General features: G+C 52.0%; 1 protein-coding gene across 1 annotated transcript in view; it reads right to left on the bottom strand.

The window, feature by feature from the left end:
• Nucleotides 1-20554, bottom strand: part of ZNF423 (zinc finger protein 423) — a 360445-nt gene that overhangs the window by 22757 nt on the left and 317134 nt on the right. The window contains exons 6-7 of the mRNA XM_017530167.2: nt 11956-12087; nt 10224-10339 (exon numbers count right to left, since the gene is read on the bottom strand). Of these exons, the coding sequence (XP_017385656.1) occupies nt 10224-10339; nt 11956-12087 (248 nt within the window). The remainder of the gene's footprint in view (nt 1-10223; nt 10340-11955; nt 12088-20554) is intronic.

Here is a 20554-nt window from a genome sequence, read left to right as displayed (position 1 = left end):
ATGGATGGATGGATGGATGCATGGATGGATGGATGGATGGATGGTTGGATGCATGGATGGATGCATGGATGGATAGCAGGCAGGCAAAAGGTATCTTCACCTCCAAAAACTCACATCAGACTGGAGAGTCTGGTGTAGACATAGTGACTTACAATCTATATTGACAAAGGGATCTGGGGGATGGTTAAACCAAGGGCTGAGAAACCAAAGGAAGGAGAATCAGGGAGGCTTCTCAGAGGAGCCAGGGGAGCTGGGCTGATGCATTAAGAGAAAGAAAGGGTCCTTCCTGCAGGAAGGTGGGCTGGTGTATGTACATCTAGGAAGCCTCATCTTAGTCTCATTGGGTAGGCGACACGAGGCCAGCCCAAGAAAATGATGCAAGAAGGCAGTGGCCATCTGTGCTGCTTGTCCCTCCAGTCCCTCTGCCCTTTAATTCTGTTCCACGAACACCCCAAATCTGCTTGGACCTCAAATACTTGGCACTGACTCTTCCCTGTCCTGGAGGATCCCCCAGCTCTTCCTCACACTGGCTCTGCAGCCTTCAGGACTCAGCTGAAATGCCACCCCTTCCTGACCACCCAACACACACACACACACACACACACACACACACACACACACACACATGCACACACACACACACCCCACTCTCCATCACAGTACAGTGTTTTATTGTCTTCAGAATCCACACTCTGAAATCCCCTGGTTCATACATTTATTGACTTATCATCAGTGTCTCCCAAAGCATGTCAGATCCATGAGAACAGAAACCCTGTCTCCTTGTTCCCAGCTCTGTCTCAGGCCCCTGAGGTGGTGCTGGGAGTAGGTACTCAGTAAGTTTGTATTCAGTGGATAACGGAATTGCAAGGGCCAAACCAAATGTTCTCAAGGGCTAGGAAGGAGGGGTCCCAAGGGAGCTGAGACCCCGCCCCTGGCTCAGAGGGCCCTCCCCCTGGCTGGGTACCAGGATCCAGCCTGGCAGAGCCCGGCTCACCCCATCAGAAGGGCTCCAGGATGCTTGTTAGAATACCTAGCTCTGCTTTTAATCAATTGTAATCATTTAGCTGGAAGCAGCATGATTAGGCACACACAAGCAAACAGCATGAGCTAATCCTTTAAATGCGCCCGCTCAACGCTGGGCTGGCCGCTTTGCCACCGCGGGCCCAGCTCATGGAATCGCTTCCTGCAGCCCCTGGCTTTGTCAATGAGGGAGTCAAGATTCCAGGGCGTGGAGCGAGTCCAACATCCCAAAACCCGGCTTCATCAAGGACATGTGCATGTGTGCATGAACGCATGCACAGGCTGTGAACTCCGGTGCATCCTTCAGCTCCGAGATCCCAGAAGCTCCATGTCTAAAAAGACTTTTCTCTAGTTCAAGGAAGGTCCTATTCCCCCATGACAGCAGCAAGCAAGTCACAAAGGGGAGAAAAGTGGCAGCACCAGGAGCCTGAGGTCTTAGGGAGCCCCTGTCTCCATGACAAGAACGAATCCCTCCTCTCCCCAAGCCCAGCCTAAGCCAAACCCATCCTGAGGCTCATTTGCAAGCAACAGGGTTTGCGGGGTCCTGGCCTCGAGCTGCAGCATGGCAAACACGGCCGTGCACAGCCCTGGCCCCGTGTGCACAGGCCCCACGGCACTCCCACCTGGGCTCACCCAGGAGCAATTTTTTTTGCATCCCCTGTTACTGCTCCTTGTGCTACCTGCTTGGCCCAACTACTAAAATAGTTTCTGGGTCCCCTGACAACGAAAGCTTTTTATAGTTCAGCACTGCAGGCCTCATTTAAATCTATTAGCTCATATAAATGGCAATTTATTTAAACTTTGGAGGATTTCTGTTTGCCTTGGTGGCAAAGACAATTCAGCTTTATATGTAGATCTGCCATTTGCAAGTGATCCTGGGCAAATCGTTTAACTTCTCAGAGCCTCAGTTTCTGTATCTGTAAATGGGGATAAGAGCACCTAGTTCTTAGGGCTGTGCTGACATAATCCATGGAAAGTGCTTAGAACAGAGCCTGGCCCACAGTACAAACCTAGGGCCCGGGGTGGAGGCCGTCAGAATTGTCTCTTGTACAATTTCAGGGGAGCTTGTCCACTGTCTAAGCCCAGCCCTGTATGGCTGGAAAGCCACATATGACCCTCATGCATGAAATCCCTGCAGAGAGGATGAAGAACAGAAGCAGCAAGGCTCTTAGGATAAAGAGAAGGAGGCACCATCCGTGCCCAATATCTGTGGGCACAGAGGTACTCATGGGGATACAGAGACAGCTGTGCTGGTGGGCAGAGGTTGCCTCTCCCCTCAGGTTGGCTAACCCCTGGCATGGAGCTGACAGGGCCCCAGGCCTTCATCTGCTGAGGCCTGAGGCTGGGAATGCAAGACCAACAGCTCTGACATTTGTGGGCTGTCTTGCACCCCAGTCAAATCTACATGCCACCCTCCACGGCGCCTGGGCATGGCCAAGAAATACAGGGTCCTAAGAAAAGGGCCTGGGCCAATGGCACTCAGAGAAGTAGTGGAAGGGGGACCCGAAACCCCGGCTCTCTGGCCCCTATTCTGTGCCCTTTATGCCCGTCTCACTGCCCTGGGCACCTGGTTCTACCCCATGCCCCAATGTGGGGTCTCCGGTGCCCACAGCCCTGAGGCTTGGTGGGATATCACACAAGGAAGGACCTGGAATCTCTCTGTTCAAACTCAGGCCAGAAATCATGAAAGCACAGCAAACTCCAAGGGGAGACCCCCAAAGCCATCTGATCCTCAGACTGACCAGAAGTCACCATCAGTAATAATCACAGGCGGCGTTTGCTGTGTGCTCTGTGTGCTAGCCGCTATGCCAAGGGCCTTTTGCAACTGAACTTTGACATAGGAACTCCTCACACTCCTGCCTTACAGACAAGGAAACTGAGGCTTACGGCTGGTGCATGACAGAGCAAGGTTTTAAACACGGAGCTGCCCTCACAGACAGCCGGCCGTTCCCTGCTTTACTCTCGGTAGCATTTCAGACACGTGCATTGTTTGCACACTTCTACCAACACGGCCTCACGACTTTCCATTTCGAGACGGTTTTCCCACATACTACAAATGCGCAGTGTCCAGCCAGCTCATGCACCCCTTCCCTGAACAGCGCCCTGAACTTGCTCGTTTGTACCGCATGGCCCCACCCCTGCCCACAGCTCACTGGAGCAGGGTGGACAGCTGCCCTGGGGCTCCCCTACCAGATTCCCCCTCCAGAGATCTAGCACCTGCTGCCTGAGGGCTGGCTGCTACCTGCTGTCACTCACTATCTCTGGGGTTTCCTGGGTGTTCCTTCTGCCTACCTGCGTCACCAGTCCTCACACCAAATCCCCTCTGTTAGCTACCTATGGTGTCTGTCTCAGCAGAACAGGAATTGTGGCGACCTTGGCCACCTTCCCTCTTGTACAGAGGAGCCCAGAAAGTCAGGATGCAGAGCGAGAGAGGGCAATAAAAGCCAAAAAGAGGCAGAAGGCAGGGGCCAGGCAGTCTCAGAGAAGACAGAGTGTTGCTGCCTTATTTAAGTGACACTTGGCTTGGGGAACAGGGCCGCCAAAATCCCAACATTGCCTCCTGCTCTTGGCATCCAAAATCCACCCACAGCTTAATTCCCTTTCTTGCTTGAGTTACCTCCAGAGAGTGATGCCTGAGCCACGTTCTGAGTTGGTGCCCACTGCCAAGTCTTGGGGCTACCTGAAGCAATGAGAACCCCTCCACCCAAAATTCTTAAAACACTCGAATTCAACTGTCCCTGCATTTCTTCTGCAATCCATCCAAGTCTTCTCCTGGTTAAATAGACCAGGAGAGACTCCTGGAAGCCCGTCGAGGTCAGACTGGATCCCCACTGTCTGGGTTTTCGGGAGTGGGGTGAGTGCGGGTGGGTGTGTATGTGGGTAGGGGTACAGGTCTATGGACAAACATGAGTCTCTCCTATTTCTTTCTTCTTTTCATGCTTTCAGTTATATTTTGTTTTGTGAAATTGAAAACCTTAAGCCATAATAAAATGAGAGAAAACTTTTTTTTTTTCATTATTAGATCAGGGCAGTTAATGGTGAGTTTCTTGGTAATATCCTTCCTCCATCCTATGGCTTTGATTTTATCACTGGGTGACTTTAACTCTGTGACTGGTTGTCGCTGCTACTGCTGTCTTCTGAGATAGATCTGCTGCTTACTGCTCCCGCTTTGCTCCAAAAATCTTTTCATTTCATTCCATTTAAGAGTAACAATAGCAATTAAGATGAGCACAGGTAAAAAATGTAGAAACTGATCAAAAGACCATTGTTTTTAGGAGCAGCGTGTCGTTTTGGAAACAAGTGTACCCTTTTTTCTACCATAAGCCAAAATGCATGATCGATGGTTCCTCCCGGTGATAATACTGTTGGCTCACAATCTGAAGGAGCATAACCAGGATCACATGGACAGTGGAAAAGTTCATTGCAAACCCCACTCTCTCTACCACTTGTGTTACATCTCGTTACAGTTATGTCACTAAGATATTTGCATCCTCGGAATCTACATACCCTGTGCTGACCACATGCAGTTATAACTTCTGCATAGGTCCCCCATTGTTTTGAACCATTTCCTGCATGTGCAGACAAACACACACGACCTCCATGGTAAGTGTATTGTATATCAACATCTGTCATTGGTTCTGAATGTGTCCAGTGACAATCTTTCCAGAAAGGATATGATAAAAATGACAGCAGGAACCACAGTTTCCAAATTTGTTATTCAGAAAATTCACTTCTTCTGTACACAGAAGACAAACAGGCCTAGAAAATCTTTCAAATAACTGCACACTGCCGATCTCCATCTCTGCACACTCCTTCAAAGCAATAGCTAGCCTTATTATTGCAGTATTCTAAATCAGCAGCTTTCTCATCAGGTACATGAAACTCAGATGTTCCATTGCAAAAAGAAAAAAAGTCTCCCCTATTTCTTCCCCCTACTCCCACCTGCAGCCACTGACAGCTACTGCTCTGTTTTCTATACTGTAATATTTTTTGCCTTTTTCCAGAATGTCATGTGAATAAAACCATACAGCAAGGAACCTTCTGAGTCTGGGTTTTGTCATGTGGCATTTGAGATGCATCCATGGAGCCAGGGACAGTGGCTCACGCCTGTAATCTCAACGCTCTGGGAAGCCAAGGCAGGAGGATTGCTGGAGCCCAGGAGTTTGAGACCAGCCTGGGCAACATAGCAAGACCCCGTCTCTAAAAATAAAAGTTAAAATTTAAAAATTAGCTCGGTGTGGTGGTGTGCAGCTACAGTCCCAGCTACTCAGGAAGCTGCAGAAGATGACATGAGCCCGGGAGGTGGAGGCTGCAGTGAGCCATGATCACACTCCTGCAGTTCTGGGCAACATAGCCAGGCCTGGTCTCTTTAAAAAAAAAAAAAAAAAGATTCATTCACATTGTTGCATGTATCTGCAGTTGCCTCTTTCTGCTGAGAATGTACCACATGACCCATACAAATGTACCCACATGACTCCATCTGCTAGCCATTCTCCAATAAGGGACAACTAGGGGCCTCCGGTTTGGGCCATGACAAATAAGGCTGCCATCATCATTCATGTAGAGTGAGTTTTGGTGCAACAAACACTCCAGTGCCCGAGAAACCCTCCTCTCAAAAACCAGAAAATTGCTATTCCTTTTTCTTGAGTAAACAGTAAGACTGGGATTGCTGAGTCTTATGGTAAATGAAGATTTAACTTGATGAGAAACTGACAAGCTATTTTTTTTTGAGATGGAGTCTCACTCTGTTGCCCAAGCTGCAGTGCAGTGGCATGATCTCAGCTCACTGCAACCTCCGCCTCCCTGGTTCAAGCAATTCTCCTGCCTCAGCCTCCTGAGAAGCTGGGACTATAGGTGTGTGCCACCATGCCGGCTAATTTTTGTATTTTTTAGTAGAAATGGGGTTTCACATATTGGACAGGCTGGTCTCAAACTCCTGATCTCATGATCCGCCAGCCTTGGCCTCCAAAAGTGCTGAGATTACAAATGTGAGCCACTGAGTCTGGCCGAAACTGACAAACTATTTTGTCATGTGGCCATACCGTCTTGCACTGCCACCAGCAATGTTTGAGACTTCTCATCCCACCCTCACCAACTCTCAGCATTGTAAGTTTTTCATTTTTGTGGGTGGCATCAGGCTGTGGTTTTCACTTGTCCTTCCCTAGTGACTAATGATGGTCACTTTTCTTTGTTGAGACATCTGCCAAAAGATTTTTGCTCATTTTTAGTTGTTCTGTGTCCCCTCTCATTATGGAGTTTTGAGGGTTCTTTATATATTCTGGATACAAGTGCTTTATTTGATATGTGATTTGCAGATACTTCCTCCCAATCTGGTGACTTTTCATTCTCTTAACCATGCTTTTGCTCTTTCAAAAGTAAACCCCTTACATTTTGATTCCAGGTGTAAATCAGGTAATATTTGTCCCCTGCTTGGTCCCCTGCTTGCTTCTCATCACGATGGAGATAAAATCCAAAGTCCTTCACTGTCTGGCAAGCCTTGCGGTAATCTGGGCTCCATCACCTTTGTCCCAACTCACTGTCCTTCTGCTGCACTCTGCCTTCTGTCATCGTAGCCCCAGCGGCCACAGGGCCTTTGCACTCATGGCTCTATTCCATACAATCCTGCCTTGTGCCATTAGGCCTCAGCTTGCACGCCACCTCCTCAGGGAGGCCTGCCTTGACCACACTCACCAAGGAGTGTCCGACTCCAATCCCCAGCAAGCTCTAACCTATTACCTGGTTTTATTATTTTTCATGTCATTGACTCTTATAGGAAAGAGCCCATCAATCTCCTGGAATGCAGGCACCATGGGTTTTCTTCATCTTTCACCACTGTCTTCTCAGGTGCTAGAAACAGGGCCTGGCACATCACGGGCCCCCACGTATGTGCTTCAAACAAATGGACGGCAAAGCTAGTTCCCTCTCATGTTCCTAATCCTTCCATTGTGAATTGGCAACAGTTTGTCCAAACTCCTTTGAATTAATCTGTCTTTTGGGCAAAACCCATCCGAACTTGGAATCAAAGAGGACTCACACCTCCCTCATACTGGCAACTGTGCTCCTGTTAATGCATTCTAAAAAAGCATTACTTTCTGAGAGAGACATGTCAGGGTTGACAGAGACCAAGCCTGCCGTGGTTCAATCCTATGTCCAATCCTGCAGCAGCACTTTCTGTTTCTGCAGTGAGCTCAATCCTAAGCCTCGCATCTTCTCAGGACCTCTCAGCCCACAGTCCCTTGAGCCTGCAAATACCAGGTTCCGTACATGACCTCAAATTACACATGGCCATAAGAAACCAGCAAAGGCAGAACTCTAGCTGGCCTTGCCTCTCACTGGCACCCACACCCCCAGCTCATCCCAAGAAACAGTTGCCTGTTGCACCCAGCCAGGGCCTTCCAGCCCCAGCCTCCATGTAGGGAAATGAGCACTCTAATGCCTGAAAAACCCTCCTCTCAAAAACCAGAAAATTGCTATTCAAGTTACTTAACAAAAACCATTATTTGCATAGATTTGGTGTTGCAACAACACTTCCACATTTAAATGGTCTATAATTAAAATCATTAATTGCAGAAAATAGTGACTCGTTAAGGCTGTAATTTAGCAGTCTCTCAGTATTTGAGGATCTGACGTAAAGGTTAACGGGATGACCCAGGAAACCACCACCTTGCATGAACCATTCTGGGGTCTAGTGTGGCCCACAGCTCAAGATAGGTGGGATGGAAGCAAGATCCACTTTGAAAACAGCAGCGTCCCTCCACCTCTAAGCTCACAAGCTAGGCCCCCCACCCAGTGACACTGCCAAAGATCAAAACAGTCAGGACAGGAAACATTCTCTGGGAATAATCTTAAGGCCAACAGAGAAGAGACCTCTTGGCATTTGAGACAATGCAGGGGAGCCCCACAGGAGCTGAGCAAGTCCAAAGTGTAAGTAAATAGTAGTTTATATGCACTAATGGGTTTAAAAGACGCCTGTCCTGTTGGGCTATAAAAAGCTTCCTGTCAGGGGACCCGGGCCTATTTTGGTAGCTGGGCCACGCAGGTAAGGCAGGTAGGATAAGGAGGCGGCAGGGACTGCACTTGGGAAAGGGCACGCAGCCAGCACATGGGCAGGGAGGTTTCCTGGATGGCACCAATGCCTAGCTGTCCCCTCACACATCCTAAGCACAGAGACATCAGCTCAGTTTGCAGATCGATGGGGAGGCAGCAGCGGTATGGTCAGGTCACGTGCTCAGTGGTGGCCTTTTGGAAGTGGAACCCCCTCTCTGGCCCGGGACTGTGTAATTGGTTTCATAACTCTGTCCCACGTTGTGACAATGGGATAAAGGCCTCATGCACAATACACACATTTATGAGCACCCTAAGAAACAGGCTTTCCTGAACTCAGCCTGCCCAGCCCTGGCATGGCGCCAGCCTATAGGAACAGGACTTGACCATTGAATGGTGGCTCCCCCTGGCCCCCACACCCTCCATGGGCCTGTTTGCCTGTCCTCCAGGCAACCGCCACCACCAGACAGGCGGGCCCAGGCCTAGCAGTGTGGGTGGGCTGCATCACAGTAAGAAGGGGTCCTTTACAACAGGCCACAGCTGTGTCCCTCTAACCCCAGAGGGACAGGCAACACTGTGGCCATTCAAGTGACTCTGCATGGGGTGAGTGGCCCCAGCCTTGTAACCTGGGTGGGGGGGAGATTGCTGCGTGCAGGTGCAATACTGACATGGGGATGAGGGGGGCACGGCTGGGTGGGAGGTCCACCCTGGAGGGACAAACTGGTGTGTGTGAGACCTTAGGGCTCCCCTCTCCTTCCAGGAAGAAAGTGGTATTCCCTGCCTCACCCCCTTTGAGGTTGGGCATGTCCAGGGGACTTGCTCTAATCAATACAATGTGAGAGAAGGTGGCATGCATCATTTCTGAGGGGAAGCTTGAAGAGCTGGTGCAGAAGTCACCACTGTCCTATTCTCCCTTCCTCAGAGACTATGGAAACACGGATGGGCATGGACCCTCCGTGGGCCCAGGTCACTGAGTGAATATCATGAACAGAGTCCCTTCCCATCACTTGCTTGGATATATCACATGGGCAACAAATAAACCTGTTGAGGACACAGAGACCTAGAGGATGTTTCTTATTGCAGCCTAACCTACCCATATCCTTCCTGAGAGACCCATTCCTTACTGCGTGGCATTTCGGCATGTCCGAAATGTGTGTGTGTGTGATCTATCTGTGGACATGAGTGTGGTCCTTCTTTTGGGTGCAGTGTTGAGCTGCATGTGTGCGGTATTCCTCAGTGTGGATACAGTGTTAGTTACTCTTTGTAAATGACATCTCTGGGCATATGCATGTGTGATGGAGCTGTGTGCACACACCTTCCCCTTGTGTGTGTGATGCTATGGTCCAGGTCCAGTGAACGTGAGATTTTTCTGTGTATGTGAGTAGTATTTCTGGTGGGCATGTGATCTCTCCAGCATTGTAAGAATTTTCTGCAAAAACCAGTGGGAGAGAAAGCAGTTTCACCTGGGCACAGATCTTGTTCCTTGGAAAAACCAGTAACAGGTGAGAAGGGGCCCCATGGGATTCCAAGGGAGGTGGCTGCAAATGCCGAGGAAGATCGCCACAGCAGCTTCCTTTCCCAAGGGTCCTCGCAGCTAGCACAGGCTGGGGCTGAGGATGCATGGAGGCTGGCTGAGGCCCCTGTCCCGTGCCTGAGGGCCACATCAGTCTCAGGGCCTCTGGTGACTGCCTCCAAGTTGGAGCAATCAAGCACCCACTACTTTTACTTTTCTGGCATTTCTGGGCAGAGCTGGAGGCCCCAAGGCCTCAGACCTAACTCCTATCTCTACACAGGCCCAGGACCCAGCCCCAAAGACATTATGGGCTCCTAGCCACAGAACCCCAGCTCAGTCAAATATCATTTACAATATAGGTAGGGAAATGGAATCCCCACGAGCAGACAGGATGTGCCATGAAACACCCCAAATGTAAGCTTCTGATACCTGCTCTAGGCTCAGCCGGTGGCAGTTGGTTCTTTTGAGAACGTTGGGCTGGCAGAGGCTAGCAGGCTGGCACTCCATGCCTGCCAGTCAGGAAGTCAGCCTCTGGTTACAGACACATGAGCATAAGACCCTACCAGCTTCCTTAACCCTGAGACCCTCGGTGCTGACGGGGTAGCTGAGGAGCATCAGGCAGCGTGCAGCGGACGTGGGCACCCACCTGCAGCTCGGTCTGGAAGAAGAACTTCTGTGGGCACTGCGAGCAGTCGTAGATCTTGTCCTCCTGCCCATGCACGGCAAAGATGTGCTGCTGCAACTTGTTGGCCTGGACGAAGACTAGACACAGACACAGCCATCAGGGGTCAAGCTCGGGACACCAGCCCAGCCTCCTGCGGCAGCTGCCCCCACAACACTCCAAGGCAGGAATCACTGTGGCGCGGGCACTCAGCCAGACGGTGGGCTATTGGGAGCATTCTTAGTGCCTACTAGAGAAGGCTTGAGTTAGATGAGCACAGCTCCAGTACTTAGCGGCTGTGCAACCTTGGGTAAGTCACTTAACCTCTCTGGGCTTCATCTCATCATTCAAAAAATGAAGATTATACTATGTCCCTGGCTAGGTGGCTGGGAAGATCAAATGGGTTAATACTGATAAAGTGCTTAAAAGATGGCCTGTCACAGACAAATGAATGCTGTCCTCCTTGTCCCCATCATCAACAGCCAGACACCTCTGGGGTGAGCTCCTGAACTCCTTCCAGGCCTGTGAGGCAGGTGCTATTATCCCCATTTTAAACAAGAGAAAACTGAGGTGCCAGCAATGTTAAATGGCTTGTCCAAGGTCCCACCACTAGCAAGTGGCAGGGCCTAGACTCAAATTAAACAAGCTCGGCACAGGGTCTTTTACAGGAAGTTGCTCAACCAGCACCCATTCCTATTTTTATGGTTGTCAGCATCCTCGGGCCCCCACACAGAGGCCCGCATATCCTAGGTCGGCAGACAGGCAGCTGGGACCCTCAGTACCAGCCTCGGAGTGTGACAGTGACAGATGGTGGGGGCTCCTGAGATGAGAGGGAAGAAGGCATCAGGGTGCTCAGGGACTTGGGGGAGCCCCAGGGGTGTGTGTGTTTGGGGGATCTGCCCCACACTGGACCCCCCTGGGCCTGGCATGGAGCAGGTCTAGCCCTGGCTTCCCAGTGGCAGGAGTCCCGAGGTGGCCCCGGCCCTGGGCGCACACAGGAGGTGGCCCAGAGCAGCTGTGTGTCTGGGAGGTGAGCACTTCAGAGATACCCTCCCGCCAGGCGTCCTCCCCAGGGTGGGCTTCCTGCCGTGGCAGACAGCAGATGTCGGGGGAGGCAGGGAAGGCCAGGTTCTCCCACGCACACCGGCTGCCATCTGGGCAGCAGGAGGGGGCCAGCAGAGCCCCTGAGACTTGCCTCGGGCTGGGACAGCCATTCGCCTGGGCTGGCAGCCAGTCTGCGGGCTGGGGACTTGGCCGGCAGAGCTGCCCTTGACCCCTGCATCCTGGAGCGCGGATGGGAGCTAGGTAGGCCAGGGAAGAGGGGGAAACGGGAATGTGTGAATTCCACATAATGCTGAATAGAGCTTAAGGCTCAGGAGACAAACACAGGGCCTGGAAAGGGCAAACTGCCGCAGAGGCTGAGGCTGGCTTGGACAAAGCACTTCCAGCCTCTGCCCAGAGGGTGAGGAGAGGGTGCCACCCAGCCTGCCGATGAGGAGAGGCCAGAGAGCATTGAAAGAGGGCGTGTGTCAGCTCTGCACCAAGGGACGTGGGGCAAGCGGCTTGTTAATCCCTCAGGGAATCCCCCACGGAGTCCTGGACTATACCAGGCCCGCCAAGGAAAAAGAAAGGAACACACACTCGGATCCTGCAATGATAAGGCAGAGCTCTTGTATCCCACCTCTATCCCACGAGGGGCACACGCTGGGTACCTTACCTGTGAAGCACACGGGGCATTTGAAGGTGCCGCCCATGCCCTCAAAGCTGTGCTCGATGAGGTGACAGAGAAGCTTGGCCGGGGAGTCGAACATCTGGTTGCACAGCTTACACTCATGGTTGATGCCTTCCTCTGCAAGAAAAACCCATGACCAGTCAGTGACCAGCATGCCATGTCCCCCAGACAGGCGCCCACAAGGCCCCCCATACACCCCAGGGCCAACTCCCCTCCAATCCCCAGCAATGAGGCTGGTGACGGGACCACAGACACCAAGACTCATCCTGGCTCTGTATGGCCTTGCCCCTAGAGATTTCCAGACCCCAGAGGGCCAGCTCCAAATATCTGGCCCTTGGAGGTGCCATTTGCTGTGATTTCTCCTGCTGGTCAAGCAGCCAGGTGTGTGGGCCACGGTCAACAGCTTGATTCCCAAGACTGTGTCACTGTGTAGAGGCACCCAGGATAGGGTACCGGATGGAGAAACGAGTCCAACCAGGATTTTTAAAATTCCAATCAAATATTTATTGAGCATGTACTATGTGCCAGGAAATTTGCTCTAAGGATTTTTTAGGCAACTAAACAAATGATGTCTCTCGCCCAGTTCTGGTGGTGGGGTAGACAGATGATAAATAAAATCATCAGCACACAATGCAGCATCAGGAGGTGATGTCAGTATGTGGCTAGGAGAGGGGTGGCGACAGGGCCCTGAGGTGGGTCCATGCTGTGTTGAGCAGGCTTGAAGCCCAGCATGAGAACAGAGTGCCTGAGCTCAGAGGTCCAGGAGTGAGGTCAGAGAGGCCACAGGGATGCACAAGAAGGGCCCTGTCAGCCTCTAGAGGACTTTAGGATTGTACTTCGAGAGTGACAGGCAGCATGGAAGATACTTCACCAAACGCTCTTTTTATTTGCTTTTCTTTTAAACAAATGATCTATACAGTGGATGACAGACAACGGGCAAATTCGCCATCCTGCTTCAGACCAGAACACAGCTCCTCCATCTCCCCTTGTGGGAGCCGCTAAGACCCCAAGCCTTCACCCAAAGGTGCCAGGGGACACACAACACAGTGCCTGAGCACCAGCCTTGACAGAGTCGAGGAGGCTCCAAGCTCTGGTGCCCTCGTCTAGAATCAAGCAGCACCGGGTTCAAATTCTAGTTCCTTGGCCCCACGTAGCATGCCGTGGGCACCAGCTCATGTGCAGTAAGATGGGGACTGCCTATCCTCCCTGCCTCCCAGGCTGCAGGAGGACAGAGGGGCCCAGGGGTCAGTGGTGGGGGTGAGGAATCCCCTGGTTTCAGCCTCACATCACCCTGGGGCTGGAATCCAGCCCTGCCGCTTACTGGGTGATCTTGCTAAGTCACACAACCTCTCTGGACTTCGGCTTTCTCTGTCTGAAACACTCTATAACTGCTTTCCTCTGACAGTTGCTATGAGAATTAAATGAGCTAATACACACACAGGGGTCTCAAACAGACCCTGGCATACAGCAAGTGTTCAATAAGTGTTTACTGCCAGGCATGTCAGTGTTGGTGAGAGTATTATCTGGGACAGCCAAGGACATAGGTTCCCCTTTGGGTTTCCCTAGGGAACCAGCCTCACTGAAGGTGCCAGGTGCTCTGATTTGCCCTTAAAGGCAAGAATTAGGTAGTGGAGGGGTTCTGCCGGTGGCAAGTCACAAACACAGATGGGCTGAGGCTCCTGGTGAGTCCCTGGGTCCCCAGGCCCTGGCAGGGGCTGGCAGAGACAGCAGGCATTCCCCCTGGCCCAGCCATCCCCCACACCCCCAGGTACCCCTCTGCAGAAGCGCACACACACACGTGCGCGCACAGGTGGGCCTGCCCCACATAGCCCACTGGCTGGAATCTACCGGGTGTTTGTCATGCCCCTGGAGCCCTGGCAACTAGGCCACATGCACCTGACAGAGACTGAAACAGCTCTTCCATTTATACTAGCGGAAAAGGAATTCATTGACAAGTTGTGGGACACAGGGCGGGCTCAGCACACTCGCCCCACAGGCCCCACACACGTCCTCCGCCTCCCTTGGGGAGACTTTCATCATAATTAGAGATGGCCTCCAGTGTGTGAGGGCTGCCTTGCAAGACCCTCCCAATGCATCCCCTGCTCCCTGCACAAATATTGCCCAGTGCCTGGCACAGGGTGTAGGTTCAAGTAATGAAAGAGACACCACCCTTACATGTGACCTTATTAGAATGAGGATGCCCCTTGGACATTAAGGAGGGAGGGGGTATGTGAAGTTGACAACTGTGCAGTTTTCTGTAATAATAGTTTGTAACATATTTGAATCCCAGAAATAACCCAGCTTGCTTGGAAAACTGCATTTCTGGGAAAAAGAAATGGGTTCAGAGAATGAGACCATTTGCTCAAGTGACACAACGGTGGGGGGGTGGTGCAGAAGCGGGAACAAAACCGTCCCTGTATGCATGTATCCCCCCATCGTACACCACCTTCAGGCACCTTGCCCTGACTATTCCAAGTCATGTGCACGCACAGACATGACTACCCCGCCACTGGGCACAATAACCCTTGATTCATGAAACCATGTGAGTCTTTCTTTCTGACCATGTCAATTAGGTGATGGGCATGGACGATGTCTTCTCCTCCTGTGGCCCCCAAAGCATCAGGCCCTCCCTGGGCTCCTGTGCTGGAGGGGCTCGGAAACACTCACAGAGGAGATACGCCCCCAGGCTGGGCCCTCTTTCCTGCCCAGCTAGAGGTCCTGGGGGCTGAGATGGCAAAGACGATTTACTGCTCTCCGCCGAGCGGGGCCCTTTAACCACTTGGCTGTGAATGGCGACGTGCCCATCTGATACACAAACACCGAGAGGACAAAGAAGCTTCCTGCAACTTATAAATCAGAGAAATCACGTCTGACAGTCACTTTCCGTTCTCCGAGTGCCGAGCAATACATCAGCCGGTCCCCCCTGATTCATAGCCGCAGCTACACCCAGCGCCCACGTTCATAAATATGTGCACAGTCAGGCAGTCCCAGAGCTGCAAGCCGTCCAGGGCCCAAACAAGCAGATCACAGCCCCAAACCAGTGTCAAAGTGAGGTTCCGGGCTAATTAGATCAAGAGCCCAGCAGACCACTGTGTGTCTCGGGACCCTTTTCTCTCTCTCCCCACAGTGTTTTAAGAGTCAAACCTGGGGAAAGAGGGGAGGAGAAATAAAACAAGCAAAAAGTAAAAGTGAAGGGAGGGCGTGGAATAAAGCCTGAGGGGTTCCCGCAGAGCTGGGACTCTCTCCCACTCAAGGCAAGACCTTTTGATTTGCAAATCTTTCTGAAGACAGGCCTTCTCCCCCACTGGAGGGGTTCAAGGTACTCCCTTGGGTGTCCATTACGTGTACCTCTGCCTATGAACCCATCCAGGAAAACAGGGGGAGGGCCGGGAGGTGGAGAGGGCGGGGAGGGGCTGCCCTAGTTAGCGTGACAAACACTCCTTTGCGAGCCAGTGACCCAATGCAAGCCAGCCCATGGATATTGATAGAATTGGCTAGCACCATCACTCTCACCCCGCAGGTGCTGACAGCCTCTCATTCCATCCCAAGATGCAGGGTCCACAGACAGCGGCACCCTCCGAGAATCGCTTCCCTGAATTATATAAGATGGCTTGGTGCTTGGCCGACACCTTGGAGAAGAATGACAAAGCTGCCTGGGAGCCCGCAGGCCCCTCCATCCCGGCGTGGGGACTGGAGGATTCTGTGAGTTAAGACGCACGATCATTCGCCTTCCTTTTCAGTGCCTTTTTTTTTTTTATAGCACATGACAGGCATCCATAAGAGCAACCCACACAACTCAAGTGAATTATGCAGCCCCGCTCATTTGTAAAGTGAAATGCAGATTTCACCTGCTGAAATTCAGATCTTGCCTCCTGTTCCCCATCAGTCGAGGCTGGTATGAGGAAATCTATTGATTTATTATAATTTTAAAAAATAAAAATAAATAAAAACCCAAACTGCCAAACAAACAACCCGGCAAGCACGAAAATCCCAAAGTCCCCGTCTCTCCTTTTTCCCTCCTCTGCTCAGGAATAATAAGTGTTAATTTTACACTTCATTTCTCAAAAAAATAATAGGATGTGCTTTTGCTTAAAACCAAGTCAGCCTGCTGGAACCTTTCAGGCTGAAACTGTGTCAGCCCAAAAGAGGAGCAGAGGGCTTTGTGGAAGAGCATCGTGCCGAGATGATAGCTCTCTGTAATGTCCCTGGTCCCGACTTTTGTCTCCAAAAGCATTTGATCCCTGGCAGACACATACTTATTTCCATATGGGTCTTGGGGGAAGCCGGGAGGAGAGAGAGCTGATTATCAGAATCCTGAAGGTGAAGCTCAGGTGGGCCCCACTGATGTCAAAGGCAGGCCTGGGCACACATTCGGAGGCCATAATTTGCTGCCTGGGAGGGAGAAGCGGCGGGCTGCAGCGGGGTATGGACGGGGCATTGTTCTCAGCCTCTTGTGCACTATGCGTGACCTGCTCCAGCCACAATGGATGGTCCCTGCCTACCCCCTCTCTTAGCAGGAACCCCCCTTGGGAAAGCTGACCCCAGAGTGGCATCATTAATGCATACACCTGTCTAAGAAAGGACCAACTGCTACCTGGTGTTGACAAGGGGCATGAGTAGCCACCTACAACCAGGACGTGGCAACGAAGGACACAAAAGCTAGAGCCGGGTTGGGTTTGAGCCCTCATTCCACCACTCACCCGCTGTGTAGACTTGAGTAAGTTACTTAGCCTCTCTGAGCTTCTGCTTCTGTCACTAGAAAATAGGCAGCGTCATTACAGGGCTTTTGTACGGCAGTCAAACAGGCTTCTTCGGCCACAGGACATCTGCCCTTGCTGAGAACCCCAGACCATCCCACATGCCTTCCCTCACTTCATTCAGGGGTCTGTCCAAAGGACACCTCCTCAGAAAGGAATTACTCAAGACCCCCAACTAACACAGCACATGCCCGCATCCTTTCCAGCACCTGGCCCACCTTTAATTCCTGGATAGCACTTACTACCACCTGGTACATTACAGAGTTCATTGTCTAATTCATTCTCATTCTCTCCCTCCCTGCCTCCCTCTGGCACACAGCCAGAGTAATATAAGCTCCATGAGGGCTGCTCTGCCCGTTGCTATGTCACCAGTGCCTAACACAGAATCTGGCACCGGGGAGATGGTTGATGAGCAGGAAATAGGCAATTTATGCAAAGCACTTAGCACAGAGCTTGGAGTAGGATGTGGGTGCTGGTAAATGCCATCACTATGCCCCATGGTCACCTCTAATCTCACAGGACTCATGGCTTATAAAACCTCAACTCCAGTAACACTTCCTGGAACCCCACAGAACAACAGCCTGCCCCAAGACCGCAGGCATGGAGGGGCTTCCTCAGCTGACAGAAGAGGAAGGGATGCTTAGAGAGGCAGGGCCACTACCAGGGAGGTGGCAGGGCAGGGCGGGACAGCAGCCCTGCTGTTCCCCATCCCCAGCGGCCCTCTCTGGCTTTAGAAAATTCAAGAAATGGCCACAAGACTTAAAACCTAGGACCCAGCAAGCCACTCCTGCTCCCTGATTGCCCAAAAAATCCGGGTGAGAAGGAAGACAGAGCCGCCCTCTGCGTCTTCATGTTTGAGCCTGGGTGTCCCCTTGCCAGCATCGGGGCTGGGGCTTTCCCTGAGGAAGGGGAGGAGGCAGCCCTACATGTGACAGCATGGGACAGTCCAGGCTGCACCTCCTCTCCACGAGTGTGTCTGCAGGTGGAAGCAAGGCAGGGAATGCACAGGCTGCCTGACCAAGCTGCCGGCCCCAGAAATAAACACCCCAGACTGGCACTCCACAGCAGCAAGGGCTCAGCCTGCAGACAGCGCCTTGTATCAGGTCCAGTCCTGAGGTCCTGGGGCTCAGACACACACTGCAAATGGGCGAGGCACAGGCTCCCTGGAGAAAAGAACCACGGGAGCAGAGGTCCTGGCACTCATCCCGGCAAATGTGGAGGCAAGAGGGTGAGGTGAGGGTGACCCCAGGAGAGGACCCCTCTGACACCATCCCAGTAGATAACTACAAATAGCGTGGAACAGGAGCTAGGAACCTGGGCTGGTGGGAGATTCTGTCCTTTGTTTCCTGTAAGAAACAAAGACCCCTGGGCAGATAGAGGAGGGCAGGTGATAATATTTGGGCAGCCAGATCAGGTTGTTTATCTATTGATCTGTCACTAAATGCCATGAGGAGATGATGAACCAGGCCAGGCTGAGGGGAAGGGGAGAGTGACAATTAGGCTGGGAGTCAACCAGGATCATAGGAGAAATCAAGGTCTGAGGTGCATCCCTCGTCAAAGGCTAGGCAAGAGCTGGGAGCAGGTGAGTGGTGACGGGGGATGACCATGGGAGCCCCCTCACCCCCGGCCCTGGCAGCCCAGGGGGACTCACTTGCCTGCCAAGCAGCCCTGGCAGCACCTAGAAGCTTGAGAGAAATGCAGAGTCTCAGGCCTGCCCCAGAGCTGCAGCATTTTAAAGGTGCTGCCATGTTTGGGGCATCCATTAAGGCTTGAGAACAAGTGAGCTCTATAAAAGGGGCTTAGGGACACTGATCTTATTGGAATCTGCTGTCCTGAAGCTGGGTTTGAAAGCTGTCCCACTGCTTTGACCAATGTAGTATGTGCAAGGATCTCTCAAAAAGGCGGGAAGTTTTCTAGTCACTTTTTGTCCACATTTTGCAAAAGACTGAAAAATCATCAACTAACAATGAAAAATAATTTCCTGCAATTACTACTGGGATGAAAAAGATGCGAGTGTCTTTGAAGAGGCTGCTGGAGACTCTGAAGGTGGGTGGCTAATACTCCCCCAAGCCATCCCCCCATCACCGCTGTCCCCAACCCCCACCACCAGGCTCTGCACCCCCCAGTGCCCTCATCACTCAAGACTGCTCAGCCATGGCTTGAAGGCACGGCCCACCACACTGTCCCCATTTTGGGCTCACATTTTCCTAATTAATGCTGGAGGATGGGCTGTGCCCTTCCTCCTCCCCCTGGGGGCACCTTCCCAGGCCGTTCTGCCCAGGAGGGACCCATCGTAGGGTCCCCAGTGTTTCACAAAGGCTTCTAAATGAGCTCTGGCAGCCTGAACCGGGCCCCACGGGGGATCCAGAGCCTCTTCAAAACAGAGCCCTGACAATTAGGCAGTCTGAGTTTTGAAAGGCTTGGGATTGATGGCGTGGACAGTAAAAACATCACCTGGGGAGCTGGGTGTAGTCCTCCGAGGGTTGCCTGAGGTCAGTTGCCATGACAACGGAGAATGAGCTCAACCTTGTAACTGACCCTTATCTTTTTTTGATCTGTGGGCCACTTGGGGCCAGGGCTTGAAATCAACTGGAAAATAATCCGGTCACATATCAGAAAGAAAACTATTTATACTTATTTACCCAGGTACCCACCAACGTCCCCCTTCAACAATGCTGCCGATGCCGCAATAAACCGACATCGCATGTGCAAACCAACGCTACCCGATAGCAGGAGAAAGAGGGAGACCGAATTCCCCTTCTGGGCAGAATGTCAATTCCACACATGGGCATGTGGGTGTGGGTGGGAAGGGTTACCCCCGCCCCGCAGCCCCGCCCTTCATTGCTGCTGACCACAGCAGACTGGGCTCTCCTGCCTTCCAGCATCAGGTCCAGGCCCACCAAGGGGCAGCCTCTGTGATCTGCCCTCTCGCCTGCTATGCAGACATGTGGTTTCACAGCCTGGCTTGATCACTAGGTTGCCTTCCTTGATTCCAGCATCTGACAAGTCTTCCCTCTGCCAGAGGCTGGACAAGGAGGCCAGGTGGAAGTGCATCACTTTCCACACCTGGGGGTTGCAATGGGGTTCAGGAAAGGAAGGCTGAGAAAGGAGGAGGACAGAGGCCTTCCCTCCTGGTCCCATACTCTGGGAAGCGCTGGCTGGCTCGACCACCCCAGCGTTCACCACAGGGTTTCCATGTCAAGATAGGCCATCTGGCCAAAGCCTGTCTCCGGGACACCGCTCTCCTAAGTTACAAGTACTTTGCTCACTCTCTCCTTCGAAACTCAAATCAGAAGACTCCAGATGGTTCCATTGACCGACTGCTCCCAAGAGCCACATCAGATGGATCTTAGCGAGGGGTCAGTTAAGCTTGAGAATGATTCCGGGTAAACTCCCTGAGAGATTTCCCATCACAGCAAACAGGACAGCTCAGCGGACGGCCCCCCACTCGCCCTTGTTTCATCAAGACGAGATCCTTCAGGGAGTGGGTAAAAACATGGCTGAGAATCAGGCCAGGTGGAGGATGATCCCAGCTGTGCTGCAGACACCCAGGGTGACACTGGGCCAAGCGCTTCCCTCCATGCCTCAGACTCTGACTGCTAAATGGGGAGAAAGTTGTCCACCTCCCCATTTATTTAAGGGCTGTTATGGGAGTAAATGAGAGCCAAGTAAAGAATACAAATCATGATCCCCAGCACAGTGGCTCATGCCTGTAATTCCAGGACTTTGGGAGGCTGAAGCAGGAAGAGCACTTGAGCCCAGGCATTCAAGACCAGCCTGGACAACAGAGCGAGACCCCATCTCTACAGAAAAGTAAAAAAAAATTG

The sequence above is a fragment of the Cebus imitator genome, unplaced genomic scaffold (assembly GCF_001604975.1).
Source record: "Cebus imitator isolate Cc_AM_T3 unplaced genomic scaffold, Cebus_imitator-1.0 Scaffold63, whole genome shotgun sequence".
Lineage (NCBI taxonomy): Eukaryota > Metazoa > Chordata > Mammalia > Primates > Cebidae > Cebus > Cebus imitator.
This window is presented reverse-complemented; position numbering and strand designations above follow the sequence as displayed.